Consider the following 19,497-nt stretch of genomic DNA (forward strand, 5'->3'; position numbering starts at 1 on the left):
CATTATCATTTCAATGGATTGGAAACACAACCCCAAAAATCATACATCAATCTTATATTTGAATAATTTTTGCTAGGCCCTACTAAGAGTTGGTGTTTCTTTATTTTGTATAGTATTAAAAACAAGTTGATTCTTGTTTAGTTTCCGTAAGATGGGATGTCATTCTAATATTGTATGCATTAATTAGTTTTAAAATCACATTGACTTTAAATCATATCTACCACAATGCTTTATATCTCTTAATTATTATGGGATGAGTCGAATAAGATCAAGAAGCTCTAGCTTTTTTTGTCTGTCTTTTCGTATCATTGCAATTATAAAAGTTCTGTCCTACTCCATGCTTTCCTTTCGGTGATAATAAAATCCTAAGTATTTTCGATGGCTCCAAATGGAATATGTTGGGACTATAACATAAAAAGTCAAATGTGTCGCAGCTTATATTATTTTCCTGTTGCTACCTACTAGTTAGTTGTACTATTTTATGACTAAATTTCCAATTGCCTGATCAATACGACAGTTGATATAATTTATTGCTATTTTTGCTTTGGGGATTGGGATCTTCGGCCTCATTGTACTGTTTATGAATGTGAGAAGTTGTGTTTGTTACACAAACTTACTATTATCTTAACCAAAATTAAAAAGAAATCATAGGATAAGAGATAGACTACTTGGTAATAATCAATTTCTCAAACAGTAAGTATAGCTGTAAAGGCACATTCAAACACGTGATCAAGTAGGTTATATTTTAATATAAACTCAAAATCTCATTTCCAAAGCTAAAATTAAAACAAAGCCATAAGAGGTGGAAAGATGACCAATGATGGGGGAACCAAGAAACCTCATCTGGCAATTGTGTTTTTAAACATACATCCCAAGCTTTCAGTAAATGTCAGTAATGGATGCTGATGATCATGCAGAGACAGAACTGAGTTCAAAGATCGCGAAGAGAAAATTTTAATCAAACAATTCTACCCCATTGGCTATTGAAGCACTGGAATTTCGCACATGTATCTGTACCCCTCAGATCCATAAACTAAAAGAAAGGATAAAAACTGAAACTCTAGATGGGATTGACATTAATACTTTTGTCTTGTTACTCTTGCCATTTCATCGATGATTCCATTTTAAAACCTCACTTTTTTTTAAGTATAATTTAGCACATTTTTAACAAAAAGAAATAAGCAAAAAACTAAGTAAATTGATACTGCCAAACAAACATAAATTGGTTTGAGTTTTTCTAAGGATGCGACACACACGGGCCAATAAAAAGAATTTTAAATTGCAAATTGGCGGACCTATGTGTGAAATGAGAATCTAATTTAGGAATTTGTCCTGAATTTTTGGTGTGGCTCTAGCTTTATTGAATTAGTTTATTTATTTATTTATTTTTGTTTGATGTAAACAAGATTCGAATTTACATTAAAAAACTTGAGTGTCTGAAACTTTCTCTCTATCTCGGACGTGCAGAAGTCATACAAAAAATTTCAATGGTTCCACTATAATAATGAACACATTACACCAATGGAAGATCATTTGTGGGTCCCATATATCTTATAGTTTGCATCTGCACTCTTCTTGGTCCGAATATCCAAATGTCAACCATATGAGTCCTCTTATTACAACTTGGCTTTGCATGCGAAAGTGAAAACCACAGATGGAGCTATTGGACAGAGAGAACATGGCCAATGTTGAGAAGCAGGAGAACATAGAGGCTGAAAGTTTAATCAAAAGGAAGAAGAAGAAGAAGCTTGGAGGACTCAAAACAATGCCATTTATCCTTGGTATGTTCACATCCAATATTTTTGTTTTTACTTTTTAGTCATACAACTTTCTTTGCCTATTGGTGTTTTTGGCTGGGGTTGACATCTTCAAGGATCTCTCAGCTAGTGAGATATCCAACCATAGCTTCTTGGGTTCTTCTTTTCAAGTTTAAACAATGTTTGATTAATTAATTAATTAACTTTCTTTTTCTAAAAACTTAAGCTTTTGGAAATTAAAGTGGTAATTTGTTAAGTATGATTATATTTATTCTTTTCTAGCATCAGAACAGGTGATCTTAACATGATTACTAGCAAACATTGTAATTACAATCACTATAAAAGGTAATGATTCTTGTAGAGCACCCCCAAAACATATTTTATACTAATTTGAGAGGTTTACCATTTGCCCTGTTAGAGTCAAATAAAACTCAAGATCTGCACACCATTTATCCATTGTAAATTGTAATTAGGCTGAATTAGTTCTTTACATTAGTGGTAACATAATTTCACTGAAGCCTAAATGCATGTAGAATTATTGAACAAACATAATCAAAAAATTCGACCACTAAAAGTGAAAGCTGTGTAAAAAAGATTGGATCCAACTTAACAAAGGGGAAAAACAGAGAGAAGGAATATCTATTCTTCTATTCGGAAAATAAAAGACTAGAACACAAATGAAAATGGGGTTTGATTTACAAACACATACTATTTCACTTTTTTTTTCTTTCACAAATATAGATATATTCTCACATCATTTGTAGATATGTGTGTAAAATAGCGGATGTGAATGAGTGTGAAATTTTTTTTTTTTTCATTAGGAAGGGGTTTGATGGTTCTAATCTATATCCATATGAAGTTGAAGTGTAGCATTTATTATTGCTATGCTCTTTTTGAGCCACATCAACCTAGCGTTTCGGTCCACATCAGGTTACTTCAGTCCATTCGGTCTGCTTCTGCCCATTTAGGCCAATTCAGTCCACTTCAGTCTAATTCGGTCAATTTTGTCCACTTATGTCCAAATCGGTCCAATTCCATCCACTTTATTCCATTCAGCCAACTTCGATCTAATTCTGTCTACTTTGGTCCATTCAATCTACTTCGGTCCATTCAATCCAATTCGGTTAATTCTGTCCACTTCGGTTCAATTTGGTCCAAAAATTCTAATTTATTTTTTTTCCAAGTTTTTGGGATAAAAAATTAATTAATTAATCTTAATTTTTGGGTTGAAAATATGAAAATTTATTTTGTTTGGGTCAAACCCTTTAATTTTGGGCTAAAAAATAGAAATAAAATAGGCCTTAAAAATTAGAGATATGGGTCTTAAAAAAGCAATAAAAAATTATAAATATTCAAAAGATTACCTTAAAATTAAAATGTCAATAATATAGGCATTATACTTATATTTGGAAAGAAAAAAAAATGTTACAATTCTAAACTTCAATAATAATTTTAGCTCAATGTAACACAATTACATGTGTTCCATGGAATAGGGATGTACATTTTTTTTTTAAACATTATTGAATATGATTAAATTAGTTATCACTATCTATTTTTTTTTAAAGCAAAATATAGTATATGTTCCATTATATAAAACTTTCAAAAATAGAAAATACTTTTATATAACACATGCACTATTTAACCTACAAATTTTATATTATATTCTTATAAAATAATTATATTACATTTTCTCAACTGTTAAAGATAAATTCTAAAACAACTACAAAAAAGATTACAAATGGATGTAACAATACATATGATAGGTGTCAGTTCAACAAAATAATAAATAGATATTCGAATTGTTTTTTAATGGTGATTTAATCTTTTTCATATGTTAACATCACTGTAAAAAAAAAAGTTGTCAAACTGTTTTTTTCTTTCTTTCTTAAGATTCGATAGTTGAGAGAAGGGGATTTGAACCTTGGACGTATGTCTCGGTTGAAAATTCCATGAAGTGCTAGTTGAGCTATGAGGCTCTCCGCAAACTATCACTTTTCTTAAAAGCTTTGTGGCACAATATATATTGACACTGACACATAAATATGCCTAAATTCCTCATTCTATTTTTATTGGAATATTCATGAGCCAAGTATTTTCCTCCATGTTATATCTCCCAGCAAATGAAATATGTGACAGATTTGCGCATACTGGTTTTCATGCCAACATGATAACGTACTTGACACAAGAGCTTAACCTGCCGCTGGTAAAGGCTGCCAACACACTGACCAACTTCGATGGAGCTGCCAATTTCGCGCCATTGTTTGGTGCTTTAATTTCCGACTCCTTTGCTGGGCGGTTTTCGACCATCATCGCTGGTTCTATTATCTATGAACTGGTAAGACAAAAATCTCATGCGTTATAGGTCTAAAGTTCACTATTTATAGTTTAAGCAGTGATTAGATTCCCTTTCATTGATAATTAACAAGAGAACCTATAATTTTTAATTTTTTATATTTACAACATGATAGTTACAATAGCAGAGGAGAGTTTTGAACCCTTCAGAAACATCAGAAATGCCAACTAATTAACTACAAGGCTCTTGGCAAGGGAACCTATAATTAAACTATTTATTGATATATATAGCCAGAGAAAAGTTTTGCAGCCTAGTGTGATGATTCAGGACTATTTACTACAACAGATACAAGTTATTGCAACTGCCATACTATAACTACTTGTTACAGTCATTTTAGTGACTACCACATAATAATTGGTCAGGCACAATATTCTCAACACTGTTGTAGAGAGTGATGCAAAGACCTGCATTGATGCCCTGCACAATCCTAGCACATTTGATCCATGGAGAATATCAGTCTAAACTCAGACACCATAAGATTGGAGCTCTATCCCAAAGCCTTTCCTTCAGGTGGCCTCCCAGATCATCTAACCAAGCTCCACATGCCTTAGCAGCCCGTCCCTTGATAACTTCTTTGGCTATTTTGTCCTAGGTTCTGGCGCCCCCCCCACAGCTTTTGCAAATGTTATGCAGGACCAAGCCCAGCTTGAGGGTGCGAATCTGTTGTAACTATGTTTATTTTCTTTTCAGAAAAGATCCTACTATTGCCATTAAAAAGAAAAAAGAAAAGCTAGTTGTTACAGACTTACAGTCAATTTAGCTCTCAAATGCCTAGGTCCTTGAGAATTATACCTTCTAAATAAGCACTGCTTAAAAATTCCCAACTATGATCACAAACGCTAAGAAACACACATCACCAACATTTGTACATTTTCAAAATTTCAACAGCAATCTATAGTTTTTTTATTTATTTATTTTTATGAGCATATTTTTGGCTTGTGAAAATTTAGAATGTTGATTAATTTCTAATTCTTTTGTACACATTTTATTTCATTGGCAGGGATTGATTAGCCTCACCATATCAGTAGTACTGCCAAGGTTCCACCCTCCAAAATGTCCAACTCAAGAGAACTGCAAGGAAGCCTCAACCTTGCAGATTTGGGTCCTCTACATCTCTCTGCTTCTTACATCTCTTGGCTCAGGTTGCATTAGGCCTTGTGTTGTTACCTTTGCTGCAGACCAAATTGACATGACCAAATCAGGTGTAGCAGCTCGAAGTTGGAATTTGTTTACTTGGTACTACTTTAGCATGGGAATGGCAACACTAGCTGCCCTAACTTTAGTGGTTTACGTCCAAGATAATGTAGGTTGGGGCTGGGGTCTTGCAATTCCAACCATAGCCATGGCCTTGTCAATTTTAGCCTTTTTGGTGGGTTCACCTCTCTACAATAGAATCAAACCTGAGGGTAGTCCCTTGGTTAGATTGGCTCAAGTAATTGTTGCAGCTGTGAGGAAGAGGAAAGAAGTAGTACCAGCAGACCCAGCTCTCTTGTATGAAAATAGAGAGCTCGATGCTGCTATTTCTTTGAATGAAAGGCTTTTACACACAAATCAATTCAAGTAAGCAATTTTAAACATTCTAAAGTATAATGTCAAATGTCATTGCAGATGCTGAGCAATAAGCATGTGTTGGACGAAACTTCATCTGATAGTGACTAGTCTTATTCAAATTAGCTTCTTTGAGAAGCCTAAAAAGTAAAAAGACCCAGTGAGTGTTATTCATTAAATATATATATATATATATATATATATATATATATATATATATATATATAATTTGGGCATATGTGCTTCATGAAATTGTTTGATAAATTACTAATTGTCTCCAAAGCTCAAACTATAAGGAAAGAATGAGCAATTATTTAACCATTATTGTAATACATATAAATTGAATGGTAAAACAGCTTCTCTTGTACTGATTGCAGGTGGTTTGATAAAGCTGCAATAGTAACAGGTAACGATGCAACAGACTCAAACACACCAAATTTATGGAGGATTGCCACTGTCCATCGAGTTGAGGAATTAAAATCCATTATCCGTATGTTTCCCATATGGGCAGCCGGAATTTTAGTTTTTGCCTCATCTTCAAACTCGCGAAGCTTCACCATTCAACAAGCTCGCACTATGGATCGTCACCTGTCTCACTCCTTCCAATTTCCTCCAGCCTCCTTGGCCATCTTTGGTGTCATATCCTTGCTCAGTGGCCTTGTTCTATATGAACGTCTCTTTGTACCCTTTGCTCGCCGATTCACTAGAAACCCATCGGGCATCACATACCTACAAAGAATTGGCATAGGCCTTGTGATTAACATTCTTGCAACAGTTGTTGCATCAGTTGTTGAGATCAAGAGAAAAGCAGTGGCTGCTGAACACAACTTATTGGATGATCCAAAAGCAATTATCCCTATAAGTGTTTTTTGGTTGGCACCTCAGTTCAGCCTACATGGGACGGCTGAAGTTTTTGCGTTTGTTGGGCTCTTGGAATTTCTTTATGATCAATCACCTGAAAGCATGAGAAGCACTGCTGCAGCTCTCTACTGGATTGCGATATCAGTGGGAGACTATGTAGGCACACTGATCGTATCACTAATTCATAAGTATTCGGGCAAAAAAAGCAACTGGCTACCTGATAGGAACCTTAATAGGGGAAGATTGGAAAACTACTACTGGCTTGTTACTGCCACCCAAGTAATAAATCTCTTATATTATGTAATATGTAGTTGGCTTTATACTTATAAGACATTGGAAGAGGTTAGTGAAATTTGCGAGGAAGTTGAAGAACTAGCTGGAGATAAAATACCATCTATTATTTTAGATTGTAGGAATGGCCATGGAGAGGTGGAGCTTGGAAGAAATGAGTTAGCTTAGTATTGTTGATATGGAATGACTACACACTAGTGTACTGGTTTTTTTGTAATTTTATTTGTTTTTTCAATTATTTGATCCTGCAGTTTAAGTGAAATAAGCAAACAAGTTTCCACTTTCATCCTAATGAAATAATCAGCATCCAGTTATAGAAAAAACTTAACAAACATTTTGATGGACCTTTTTGTTGCGAACATGTGTCATACTTTAATACTTCACTAGTTCGAACTGGATTTATGGGATAGTCAAACCTGAAAGTTATGCAGATGAGTCACCTATTGGTCACTATAGTTGTTTTTTCCTTAAGTTCAGAGTTGGTTTGACATGACTAATTTTTTAAGTTCAGAGTTAGTTTGACATACTATTTTTGTAAGTACTATGCAAGGAGCTGCTAATTTTCAACTTGAGAGGATCTTTGCTTCGCTATATAGGTTACTCTTGCTTTATGAGATGACTTTGCTTTCATTTTTCATTTTGTGGTAAAGTTTGAAGATGTAAGAATTAGCTGAGAAAGAAAACAGTCATAAATTTAGGAGAATTGTCTCAAATTCCAATTGTGACTTGGAAAGTCAATTAGGTTTCCTAGTTAAATAAGGAAAAATTAATTTGGTTTCCTTGTTGTGGAAGGAAAGACTATTCCTTGGTGTGGAAGGAAAGGCTATTCCTTGTTAAAGAGGTAATGTATTCCTAGTCCAAGAGGGAATAAAAAAAGAGTCTTATAAATAGACAATGCTATAAAGAATTTTGATGGCTTTGGCTTTGGCCCAAGGGTCCTTTTTATGGGAAGAAGGAAAATAAAGCGTGAAACCAAGAGAGAAAAAATGAATTTTTGTTTGAGAGGAACGCAAGAGGAAGGAGAGAGCAAAGGGTTGCTGCCTTCGAGAAGACACAAAGAGAGTATGTGCAAGAGAAAAGAAAGAGGAAGTCACACAAGAAAAAAGAGAGAGAGCAGTCAAGAGTAAGCTGCTTAGAGAAAAGAAGACAACCAAGAGAGAGTTGTGTGTGGAGAAGAAAATAGAAAGGAGAGAGCAAAGTGTTGCCGCATTTGAAAAAAATAATTAGTGTGTGTGAGAGTAAAGAAAAAAAAGAAAGAATTTTCTCTAGCTGTGAGACATACACAAGAATTAATGTAACTAGTAAGTTCCCGTGCAATACATGGATAATATTGTAATATTTTATATAAGATGATTTTGAAGAATGTTGTATATGTATTATAGCATAGTTGTTATAAAACTTTATTAGTAATGAGTTCATAAAAAAAACAACAATTATAAATTGTATACACATATTCATTATAATTATTCAATTGAAATAATGAAAAAAAAAATTTGGAGAAAAATTTTAGAATAAAATTTCTTGTAGAATGTGTTTTTCTCTCTCATTAATTCTAAAACAAAATACACATCTCAAACACCCATAGTTAATCACATCGTTTACAAAACTCACAAATTTACAACATCCAACGTTGACATCAAAATCGTAATCGCCATTGTCACTCAAAAGATTGAAGGTAAATGACATCATTTTTTGTCTCTGTGTATTTGACATGGGATAGCATGAAGGGCAATAGATAGGTATATATAAATGGTTAGAAGTGCAAAAGGTGAAAAGAGTGAATTAAAATGCAAAGTTTTTTGTGTGTATGCGTAAGAGATGAAATGTCTTCAAACATTGAACCAAATAATACAAAGAATATCTTTTTTTAATTAGAAAAGTCTTAAAACATTGAATGAAATAAAACCAAAGGTCAATAATTAATTTGTGCTTATCTCTGATATGAGTTAAAGTATTTCAATTCTCTTCATAGAGTGCGCCACATGGCAGAACCTCATACTCTCCCGTATGAGGTCTTTGCTTATATATATATATATATTGATTGATTTGATAATAGTGAATTGATTCGGAGTCTGTCCTGTGGTTTTTCCCTTCAAAGAGAAAGGGTTTTCCACGTAAATATTTGTGTTTTTGTGTGTGATTACTATTTTGAATTGACAGTTTTTGTGATAATATTATTTGAGACACAACAAGTGGTATCAAAGTTATGGTTAAAGTAGAAACGATGGTTGGAGAAGAAGGCAAGGCTTCAGAAATTGAAAAGTTTGATAGAACAGACTTTGGATATTGGAGGATGCAAATTGAAGATTATCTATATGGGAAGAAGTTTCATTTGCCTTGGGGAAGAAACTCGATACTATGAAGGATGAAGAATGGAACCTTCTTGATAGACAGGTATTGTGAATTATTCAATTAATTCTATCAAGATCAGGTATTGTGAACCTTCTTGATGAACCACTGCAATAACAAAGGCAATCCTCCCATTCGTTTTCAGCAAGCGATATCAAGAAAAAATCACATTTGCACAAAACCTAAACAAACATCAACAATTTTACCTACTTTTTTGCTAACTTCATAATAATTATGGAACACCTTGCAAGCTTTAATCACCACCGGTTCATCATTGATGTTGAAGTTTATACATGTTTTGCATGTGGTATTAAGTTTTAGGGTTTTATAGATGTGACAGCCAAATGATACCTGGAAAGACTTTTATCACATAATAATGATGCAGCAATCAATATATAAATATACTGTGTGTAACAACATTTAAAAGGAACAAATAAAAAATAAGTGTACTCATTGTTTTGAATTATCCATTCATCTTAATCAAAATTTAACAAACTAAATTTGATAAAATAGTTTTCAAATGAATAAAACTTTATAAAGCTTGAGTATAGTTTCCTCTTATTTGCAAAAGTTTCCATATAATTCATCCAAAAAAGTCTACAACTCTTCCCAGACCTTTTTTGGATAAGTGAACGGCAGACCTCACCAAACCTAAAAGAAAAGATTGAAAGAAAACTTTAAATCAAATAATCATTCAGAGGAACAACTGCAAACAACCATGAAAATTTTATTAATTGAGTTTTTATTCATTGAAATTAAACATTTACATGTTTCCTACCATAAGATTTTGGATTCTAACTCCAATTCCAAATGCCATGTAGCTTAATGTAAAGTTGTAAACTGTCAGCTTCTCATCTTTTTTAGGAATCCATCACTTCTTCTCAAAGGCATCATCCTAGCACACTGAGCTTTCACCATCCCTGTTAAACTTTAGCCCAAACAACTATATAAAGATGCTTGAATCCCAAACATACTAAATAAAAATCCAAAACTTATCATAAGTATTATATCCCTACACTTTCTTAATAACCAAACTGAAATTATTTAAAAATAAATAAATAAATAAAAACTTGCACACAATGATACAAAAAGAAAGAGAGTGTTTTTAAGATAATACCCAATTGTGATAATCAAAGTCCACTGACAACCCATGTAAAAAAAACCTGTAGTCAACAATAGTGCAATGTAATTTGCTAGATAGATTAAGATCATTCACCCCAAAAAAAAAACAAAAAGTGCAAAATGGGAAGGGACATAGATAATAAACTTGAAAATCTTAGTAAATCCTATGAAAATTTCAAAGTAATTTGACTTTCAAATTAAAATTTGCTAGAGTACACATCAAGGAATTTAATATTTTGAACAATATTGAGTGAAGATCTGTAGACAAACTGTCAAATTTAAATGGGATTAGTTCTAAAACTATTAACATCAAATGGAGGAGAAAAGAGAGCTTCATGGGAATGAAGATAAACTCACTCTTCTATGTTTCGCTCATCGCAAGTAATTCTGAAAACGATGCACACATCTTTAACTCTCATTGCACCTTTGCAGTTAGACATAGGAAGATAGAAGAAAAATGTTTAAATCAAACTCAAACACTTCAACAAAATACAATAAATATAAAAGATTTTCTCTCACTTTGAGTAAACATGAAAAATTCATACCAAAGTTAACCAAATGCTTAATTGGACATGTGAGAATTCTAAAAGAAAACTGAAAGAAGCACACTTAGCAATTTTTTTTTTAATCTCTCCTCCCAAATGAAATCCCAAGGTAGCTTTGATTATACCAAAACGTGTATAAATAATAATTATAGCTGCTGCATGCAAAGTAGTGAAGCTATCTAATTTTGAACAGTTCCATAGTGGTGCACACTACACAATACACTCACTTGGCCTTCCTACTTGGTTTGAATTATAGTCTTTTATGTTCTAATATTACAAGACAGGTTCAGAAACGTATTGGGCTTTTCGTTTTCTATCTTTCAAAGATGTTAACTGACAGTGAAAAATGCTAAGAGCTTTGAAACTTAGAGAGAACATCTGATCTCATAAAAGCGAAAAACAAAGGTTCAAATCTCCCTCCCTTACTTAGTATAACAATTGTATTATTTTAAGAAAAAAAATTGACAATGAAGAATGAAGATGATGGTAATGTCTGAAAAACTCCCAAAAAAATTCTCATATGGATCCTTAAATGAATAAATAAATGTGTCTTTGCATCATCTACAAAATAAATTTTTCAATACCATTTATCACAGTCCAAGAAAAACGTTAGTCACATCTCAAATTACAATTAAGGATTTTCGTGAATCATCTATATAACCAAATTCTACCTAATAAACACTTAGCACACATTTGGAGAACTAATTCAATAAAAATATAAAATCCAGATCAGCTGGGTCTCACAGTAAAGTAGGTTCATCAATTTTACTAAGATCTAGTATTGTGTTTGACAGCCACCTTAATAGCTAATCAATAAATAAAGTAATTAACAAAAGAACAAAAAAGTTATGATTTTATATGAATGGCAAAAAGACAATGTCTTATACTTTCAATGACCATAAATATAATCCAAGCTTTCAGGGTGCTATGATTTCACTTTAAGCAGTAATGCTTTCAGTTTGCAATTCTCAGCTTCTTCCCTGAGCAATCCACAACTACAATACTACTTTGGAAGTGGGCATGGCTAAACTCCCAATTGTAGTGGCTTTCAACCACAAATCAATAAAGTAAGAACACCCGAAGTATTTGTCCATTCAAAGTCTGAAAGAAGATCAGCTTCAACTCATGATATTATGAAATACCCTCAAATCCTCTCTCCCTCAAAACATCCAAACAGGGGAAGGGTAACTCTCCACCCCATTCCTCATCTTTCCTCTCCTCTCCTATCCTTGTAAATACACCCGAGTCAGATTGGACTTAGCTGAGTTAGCTCCCTCATTGGTTTTTTTTTTTTGGATCAGTAGATGTAAAACTTTATAGGAAATGAAAAAGAGGCACAGCCAAAAAAAAGAAAAAAAAACCCAGGTAAACAGAGTGTACAAAGGGAAATAAAGCACTATACAAAACTACATAAATATTGTAAATCAAACTAAGAAGATACAGGAATACCACCTAAGCCAAAAGTACAGTTTCACCGTAACTAATTGGGTACCAATCCAACCATAGCTTATTTCACAAATAAAACCTACCTTTAGCATAAAAAATAAGACACAGAAAAGAAAAACGGTAAGAAGGAAAGTATACAATGTTTTTCCAGAGCACACTTCGTATTTGATATAGATAAGACCTAAAGAGCGGACCGCCTATGGTAGCAGCTATCAATCAACTTGCCAAAGCACAGCACAGAGATATAGATAATCTTTAAAGAGTCCATATCCGATCAATTTTCCTTAGCTTTTCTATCTCTCTCTGTTTCTCAATTAATCAATTATATCTCCCTCAAAGTCCCAAACCCTCAGAACAATAATAAAGATTCAAAACCGAGCAGAAAACCAATCCATATAACAAAACGTAATAAGGGAAACAAAAATCATCAAGCAAAAGGATGGAGCAAAAAGGAACTGAGATTTAGAGATACCTCAACTGAAGCAGGCATTGTCAGTATTTATACACCGTGTGAAAAGGAAGACAGGAAGGAAGGAACTTAGAAAGGCGGCCATTAATGCGAAACAGTAGAGCAGGAAGGTGGGGATCACAATTTCAGACTCTCTGTTTCCTTCACGGTTTCAGTCTCTGTGCTTTCCTCACGTTATATCTCGTAAAACCCTTCAGGGTTCCACACTTCCACTTTCCACGGTTTTTATTTTTATTTTTTGTTTTTCCTTTAAGCTGAAAACGCTTTGGGTTTAAGCTGAAAACGCTTTGGGTTGGGCCTGATATTGGAAGTAAATAAATAAGAATTGGGCTGAGATTTATTATGTAACTCTATAATTTTGAAATATGTAAAAACCATTTTCAAATTGTAGGACAAAAAAAAAAAAAAAAAAAAAAAAATTGGAATGACATGGCTGCTGACATGACGCAATCTGAGCACGTCAGTATTAAACGCTACTCTTTAGCTTTTAGTAATATATAGAATAGATATAGATTTAGCACTCAAATGCCAAGGTCCTTAATAATAATACCATATGTTGATAAGTACTGCATAAAAATTCCCAACTATCATCGCCAGGGGAGCTCATGTACATTTTTTGAAAAAACGACAGCAATTGTTAGTGTTTCTTATGAGCATATATTTGGCTTGTGAAAATTTAGAATGTTTATCAATTTCTCATTCTTCATCTTGCAGGGATTGATTAGCATCACCATTTCAGCAATTCTGCCAACGCTTCGCCCTCCACCGTGCCCAACTCAAATGAACTGCAAGGAAGCGTCAGCCTTGCAGCTTTGGGTCCTCTACATCTCTCTACTTCTTTCATCTCTTGGCTCAGGTGGCATTAGACCTAATGTCGTTACCTTTTTTGCAGACCAATTTGACATGACCAAATCAAGTGTAGCAACTAGAAGTTGGAATTTATTCAATTGGTACTACTTTAGCATGGGAATGGCAACACTAACTGCCCTGACTTTTGTGGTCTACATCCAAGATAATGTGGGTTGGGGCTGGGGTCTTGGAATTCCAACCATAGCCATAGCCTTGTCAATTATAGCCTTTTTGGTGGATTCACCTCTTTACAATAGAATTAAACCTGGGGTAGTCCCTTGGTTAGATTGGCCCAAGTAATTGTTGTAGCTATGAAGAAGAGGAAAGAAGTAGTACCAGAAGACCCTACTCTCTTGTATGAAAATAGAGAGCTCGATGCTGCTATTTCTTTGCATGGAAGACTTGTACACACAAATCAATTCAAGTAAGTAATATAAAACATCCTTTACACATAGTGTAGAATGCAATTGCAAATGCAAAGCACGTTTTGAAAGGTACTTTGTCTGATAGTGACTAATCTACTTCATTTCTTTGAGATGCCTTAAAAAATAAAAAGATAGAGTGAAGCACAAATAATTTGGGCATTAGCCATATATCCTTCATAAATGATCATTACCAATATTGTGTTTGGTAAGTACATATGTTATTGAAGACAATTCTCTTCTCTTCCTCTTAATAAATGGGAGGTAGAGCAGACACAAGTTTGAACTTAAGATCACTTGCTTTAATAGCTTGATAAATTTACTTGTCCAAAAAGATTAAGTTGTTAGGAAATGTTGAATTCAATTAATTAACCATTATTCTAACAAGTATAATTTGAATGCTTAAATTGCTTCTTGTGTATATGATTGTAGGTGGTTTGATAAAGATGCTGTAATAGCAGATAGTCATGCAATAGATTCAAAGCCACCAAATTTATGGAATCTTGCCACTGTACATCCAGTTGAGGAATTAAAATGCATTATCCGAATGTTTCCTATATGGGCAGCGGGAATTGCTTTTATTGCCTCATCTTCACACCTACATAGCTTCACCATTCTACAAGCTCACACTATGGATTGTCACTTGTCTCACTCCTTCCAAATTCCTCCAGCCTCGATGTATCTTTGGCAGCATAACCATGCTTGTTGGCATTGTTCTATATGAATGTCTCCTTGTACCCTTTGCTTTCAATTCATTGGAAATCCATTAGGTACCATATGCCTACAAAGAATGGGTGAAGGCTGTGGCTAATATTCTTGCCACAGTTATTGCATCATTTGTTGAAATCAAGAGAAAAGCAGTGGCTGCTGATCACAACTTACTGGATGATCCAAAAGCAATTATTCCTATTAAGTGTTTTTTGGTTGGTACCTCAGTTTTGCCTACATGGGGTAGCTGAAGTTTTCATGTTTGTGGGGCACTAGGAATTTCTTTATGATCAATCATTTGAAAGCATGAGAAGCACTGCTGCAACACTCTATTGGATATCAATATCAACGGGAAACTATGTAGGCACACTGATGGTATCACTAGTTCATAAGTATTCATGCAAGAAAAGCAACTGGCTGCCTGATAGGAACCTCTATAGGGAAGATTGGAATACTTCTACTGGCTTGTAAGTGGCATCCAATTAATAAATCTCTTATATTATGTGATATGTAGTTGGCTTTATACTTATAAGCCACTGGAAGAGGTTAGTGAAATTTGCAAGGAGGACGACAAATAACTAGCCGGAGATAAAATACCATCTATGATTTTAGATAGTAGGAATGCCCTTGGAGAGGTGGAGCTTGGAAGAAATGAGACAGCTTAGGATTATTGATAATGACTACACTAATGTACCGTAAATAGGGTTTTTCCCCCCTGTATTTTGATCCCCCAGTTTAAGTAAAATAAGCAAACAAGATTCCACTTTCAACCCAGTAATTATACTGTGCAAGCCAACTTCATTAGAACTCCAAAATCCAATTCAGTAATTTATGTTGGAAGAACAGAAGTTTTGATGCCACTTTGTTGGCTTTGCAAAGCCTTAATAGGAAGAAAAATAAAAATAACATTTCAGGGGAATGAATATTTTATCAGACACAACTTCAAACTCACAAACAAAGAAAAATCAAGTTGTCACCTTGTACAAAAGTCTCAACAACAAAGGCTACGACCATGTACAACTCTCACAAATAAGGCTACGACCTTTTACGAAAGTCTCACAAATAAGGCTACAACCTTTTACAAGAGTATGGAGGAAACTTATACCCTTTTTTCCTTGGTTGATGTTGGGAATAATACGCAAAGTAATAAAAGAAGAACAAGGATAACACAAAAGACAAACATAAATAGATAACTTAGAGGCACAAAATCCTTAGGCAATATTTGTCCTCACACTCTTGTTGTTAAAGGGTTATTGCAAACTTGTCTCCAAGATACAATCAAGTTGTTGAGTTCTATAGATAGCAATTCTGGAGAACCACGAGATTTCTTGTGTTTCTCTTTAACTTACTTCTTAAACCACTCCTACTTTTGTTCACATAAGCCTCTACTTATACTCACATGGTTATATTTCATCAAAAGACTTTTATAATACTATTCACAAGGCTTGAAACCTCTTCAAACATTCAGAATAGTTATTAGAAAATTCTACAGAAAACTCAGTTTTACGAGTTTCGATCGGTCAAGAGTTTCTTTCGATCGATCGAATATTCATTCGATCGATTGAACATGAATCGAATAGTGATTGAATCATCCAGTGACTCTAGGATTGTTTTCTTCATTATTTCGATCAATTGAGCAAAAGTTTCGACCGATCAAAAATCCTTTAGGTCGAATTTCACTTAGAAAATTTCAGAACTTGAATTTTCACTTTATGAAACAATACTCTCCAAACTCAAACATCATTATTGTGGGGTATAGAAATTTAATAAAGAGATCGTGCCAAGTGTCATACTTGAGGCCGAGGAGGCCACTGTAGCTCCGGGGAGATCACGCCCTCGAACGGTAAGGCCACTTTAGTGGCACATTACCAGAGGAGGTCACAATGAATAGAAGAAATTTCGGGGAAGGGGTTAGCTCAAACTGAAGGGATGGTGGCTGCTAGCATATTTAATGCTTCCTACCAAACCTCTTGGCAACATTTATGTGGAAAAGACCCTTAAATAGTGTCACATTGATTGCCATAACTCACAAGGGGTTTAGGATGGTGCCTGATGGGACAAGCACTCGAGTGGTAGCCTGGACGACCAACAACTGGAGGGCCAAGATCATTTAAAGGGGGCTATATAATGTGAGAGACCCTCCAGAGGAAAGGGATCTGAAAAATAGTGGGAGAAGATACTATAGCAACTTAGAATAGAAATTGTAACCAAGTCTTAAGGAATATATTTAAGAATTATTCTCCTCGGACTTTGCTAAGGAGCGATTTTCTTCACATACAACTTAATTTTCTTTATTTCCTACTATTCTTAATCTACTATGTGCGTTGATTCTTCTGTTAAAGCCCAGCCTACAAGTCCACTCTCTACAAATTCATTGTGCTGGGCTCCTTGGGCCCTAGTCCTGTTGATTTTTGGGCCTAGGATTCAAAACGCGCCTTTACAATTGGCTCCTTGGGGGCCAATAAAGAGATCATGCCACGTGTCATACCTAAGGTTGAAGAGGCCACTGTAGCTCTGAGGAGATCACGTCCTTGAACGGTATGGCCATTTCAGTGGCACATTACTAGAGGAGGTCATACTAAAGAGAAGGAACTTCAGGGAAGGGGCTAGCCCTGACTGAAGGGATGGTGGCTGTCACCACATTTAATGCTTCCCACCAAACCTCTTGGCCGTATTTATGTGGAGTCGACCCCTGAACAGTGCCGCCTTAATTTCCGTAACTCACAAGGGGTTTGGGAAGGTGTCTAATGAGACAAGCACTCAAGTGGTAGCCTGTGCGACCAACAACTAGAGGGCCAAGATCATCTAAAGGGGGCTATATAATGTGAGAGATCCTCTAGAGGAAAGGGATCTGAAAAATGGTGGGAGAAGATACTGTAGCAACTTAGAATAGAACTTGTAACCAAGTCTTAAGGAAGAACTATTCTCCTTGGACTTTGCCGAGGAGCGATTTTCTTCGCATACAACGTAATTTTCTTTATTTTCCTACTATCCTTAATTTACAATGCGCTTTGATCATTCTGTTAAAGCCCAGCCTACAAGCCCATTCTCTACAAGTTCAATGTGCTGGGCTTTTGGGCCCTAGTCCTGTTGTTTTTTGGGCCTAGGATTCAAAACACGCCGTTACAATTGGCGCCGTCTATGGGGAGGCTTGAGCTTTGGTAAGATCAATGTCTAGCCATGGTAGGTTCGGGGCTGGATCAGGGGGAATCTGTTGGCTCCCAACGTCAGGATCATTTTCTCAACCTCGAGTGGAGAAGGGATCGAGAGGTTAGCGTGCATACCACAGGCACAAGTAACAGCCAGTCTCGAGGCAGGAGTCACGTATCTTATGAGAAAAATACGAAGAGCTTGCAGCTAGAGATAGACCGTCTACGTTGGAAGTTATGCCGCGAGTGATGCAGAGGAACTCCCTCCAGTTTTGGCCATTCATTTGATGATAATGGCGATAATAGTTACCGGCCCAAATCGAGGACTCCTCATAGTGAGTATTTTTCCTACGACAAGGAGTGCCATGATAGGAAGAGAGGGAAAAGTTCATCTCGCGAGGGCCTAAGCAACGATGCGATGAATAGAGCCCTGACTTAGATCTTCAAGTCACCCTTCACCCATAGGATTGAGGTAGGAAGGCTTCTTTGGCGGTTCACTCAACTGACGTTCACCATGTACAATGGCAAAACGGACCTTGTGGAGCATGTTAGCCACTTCAACCAGAGAATGGCTGTTCACTCAAAGAATGAAACCTTGATGTGCAAGGTATTCCCATTGAGTTTGGGACCCGTAGCGATGAAATGGTTCGATGGCTTGAAGGAAGGCTCTATTAACTCTTTTAAGGAGCTTATGAGGGTCTTTGGATCTCGGTTCGTCACTTGTAGTAGGGTTCCTAGGCCTTTGGACTCCTTGTTGTCCATGACTATGCAAGAAGGAGAAATGTTTAATGAGATAGATAGGAATTTTGACAACGTGGCTATAAGGACGTTCAAGGTCAGCCTACCTGTTGAGCATGGTTTGAGAAAATCCTTGGCTGGGAAACCTATCGAGAGTGTGCGTTAGCTCATGGACCGTATTGACAAATACAAGTGGGTCGAGGAAGATCAATAACAAGGAAAGGGGAAAGCTAAGGTGGTCCCTTAGGATAGATGGGATTTTAGGTCGGACCGATACGACAATAACCATCCTCAGAGAGATTTTGCTGGACAATCTGCATCTACAGCTGCCCAAGTGGTCACCATGGTGTTTTGAGAGCTAGTACATTAAATCCTGGAGAAAATTAAGAATGAAACATACTTTCACTGGCCAAACAAGATAGGAGGAGATCCTGCGAAGCGCAACCAAAGCCTTCATTGCCAATACTACCAGGAGCGAGGACACACCACAGAAGATTTCAGGACTTTGTGGAATCACCTAGAGCAGCTAGTTCGAAGTGGAAATTTGAAGCAATTCTTGTACCAACCCAGCGGGTAAGGTGACCAGGCAGGGTCAGGAGCTCAAGAAAATACTTCCACAAGACCACCTTTGGGTACAATCAGTGTCATCTTAGCTGCCCCAAGGAGGATCGGTTCTCATCCATCCAGGGTGATGTCTGTAGCTCAGCCATCTACAAGGGACTTACCCCTTAATTCGAAGAAGGAGAGATCAGAAGGCCGACCAGCTTTGAGCTTTTTTGAGGCGGATAAAATTGGAACCTTATAGTCACATGATGATGCCTTGGTGGTTACCCTTAGGATTGGAGGGTACGGCGTTAAGAAGGTGTTGGTAGATCAGGGCAGCGGTGTTG

At 35.7% G+C, this 19,497-nt stretch overlaps 1 protein-coding gene, 1 long non-coding RNA gene and 1 pseudogene across 5 annotated transcripts; 2 read left to right on the forward strand and 1 right to left on the reverse strand.

Moving 5' to 3' along the window:
- Positions 1-1,593: 1,593 nt before the first annotated feature.
- Positions 1,594-8,042, forward strand: LOC142630656 (protein NRT1/ PTR FAMILY 3.1-like). 2 transcript variants are annotated; one of them, XM_075804686.1, is made up of 4 exons: positions 1,594-1,781; positions 3,875-4,092; positions 5,111-5,670; positions 6,036-8,041. In XM_075804686.1, the coding sequence occupies exons 1-4, from the start codon at positions 1,655-1,657 to the stop codon at positions 6,976-6,978; spliced, it is 1,848 nt and encodes a 615-aa protein (XP_075660801.1). In that variant the 5' UTR covers positions 1,594-1,654; the 3' UTR covers positions 6,979-8,041. The 2 variants fall into 2 exon arrangements, with proteins under 2 accessions (XP_075660801.1, XP_075660802.1); XM_075804687.1 differs by having other exon boundaries at positions 1,644-1,781; positions 3,894-4,092; positions 6,036-8,042.
- Positions 8,043-9,615: 1,573 nt separating this feature from the next.
- LOC142630657 (uncharacterized) lies at positions 9,616-12,953 on the reverse strand. Of its 3 annotated transcripts, XR_012843392.1 has the most exons (5): positions 12,745-12,953; positions 10,639-10,705; positions 10,277-10,322; positions 9,927-10,087; positions 9,616-9,810 (listed from the first exon to the last, which is right to left on the reverse strand). It is a non-coding gene; the product is annotated as an uncharacterized LOC142630657 (long non-coding RNA). The 3 variants fall into 3 exon arrangements; XR_012843391.1 differs by having other exon boundaries at positions 9,927-10,322; XR_012843393.1 differs by lacking the exon at positions 10,639-10,705 and having other exon boundaries at positions 9,927-10,322.
- A 217-nt stretch (positions 12,954-13,170) lies between these two features.
- On the forward strand, positions 13,171-15,298 carry LOC142632341 (protein NRT1/ PTR FAMILY 3.1-like; annotated as a pseudogene).
- The last annotated feature ends 4,199 nt before the right edge of the window (positions 15,299-19,497 follow it).

The sequence above is a fragment of the Castanea sativa genome, chromosome 4 (assembly GCF_040712315.1).
Source record: "Castanea sativa cultivar Marrone di Chiusa Pesio chromosome 4, ASM4071231v1".
NCBI classification, from domain to species: Eukaryota; Viridiplantae; Streptophyta; class Magnoliopsida; order Fagales; family Fagaceae; genus Castanea; species Castanea sativa.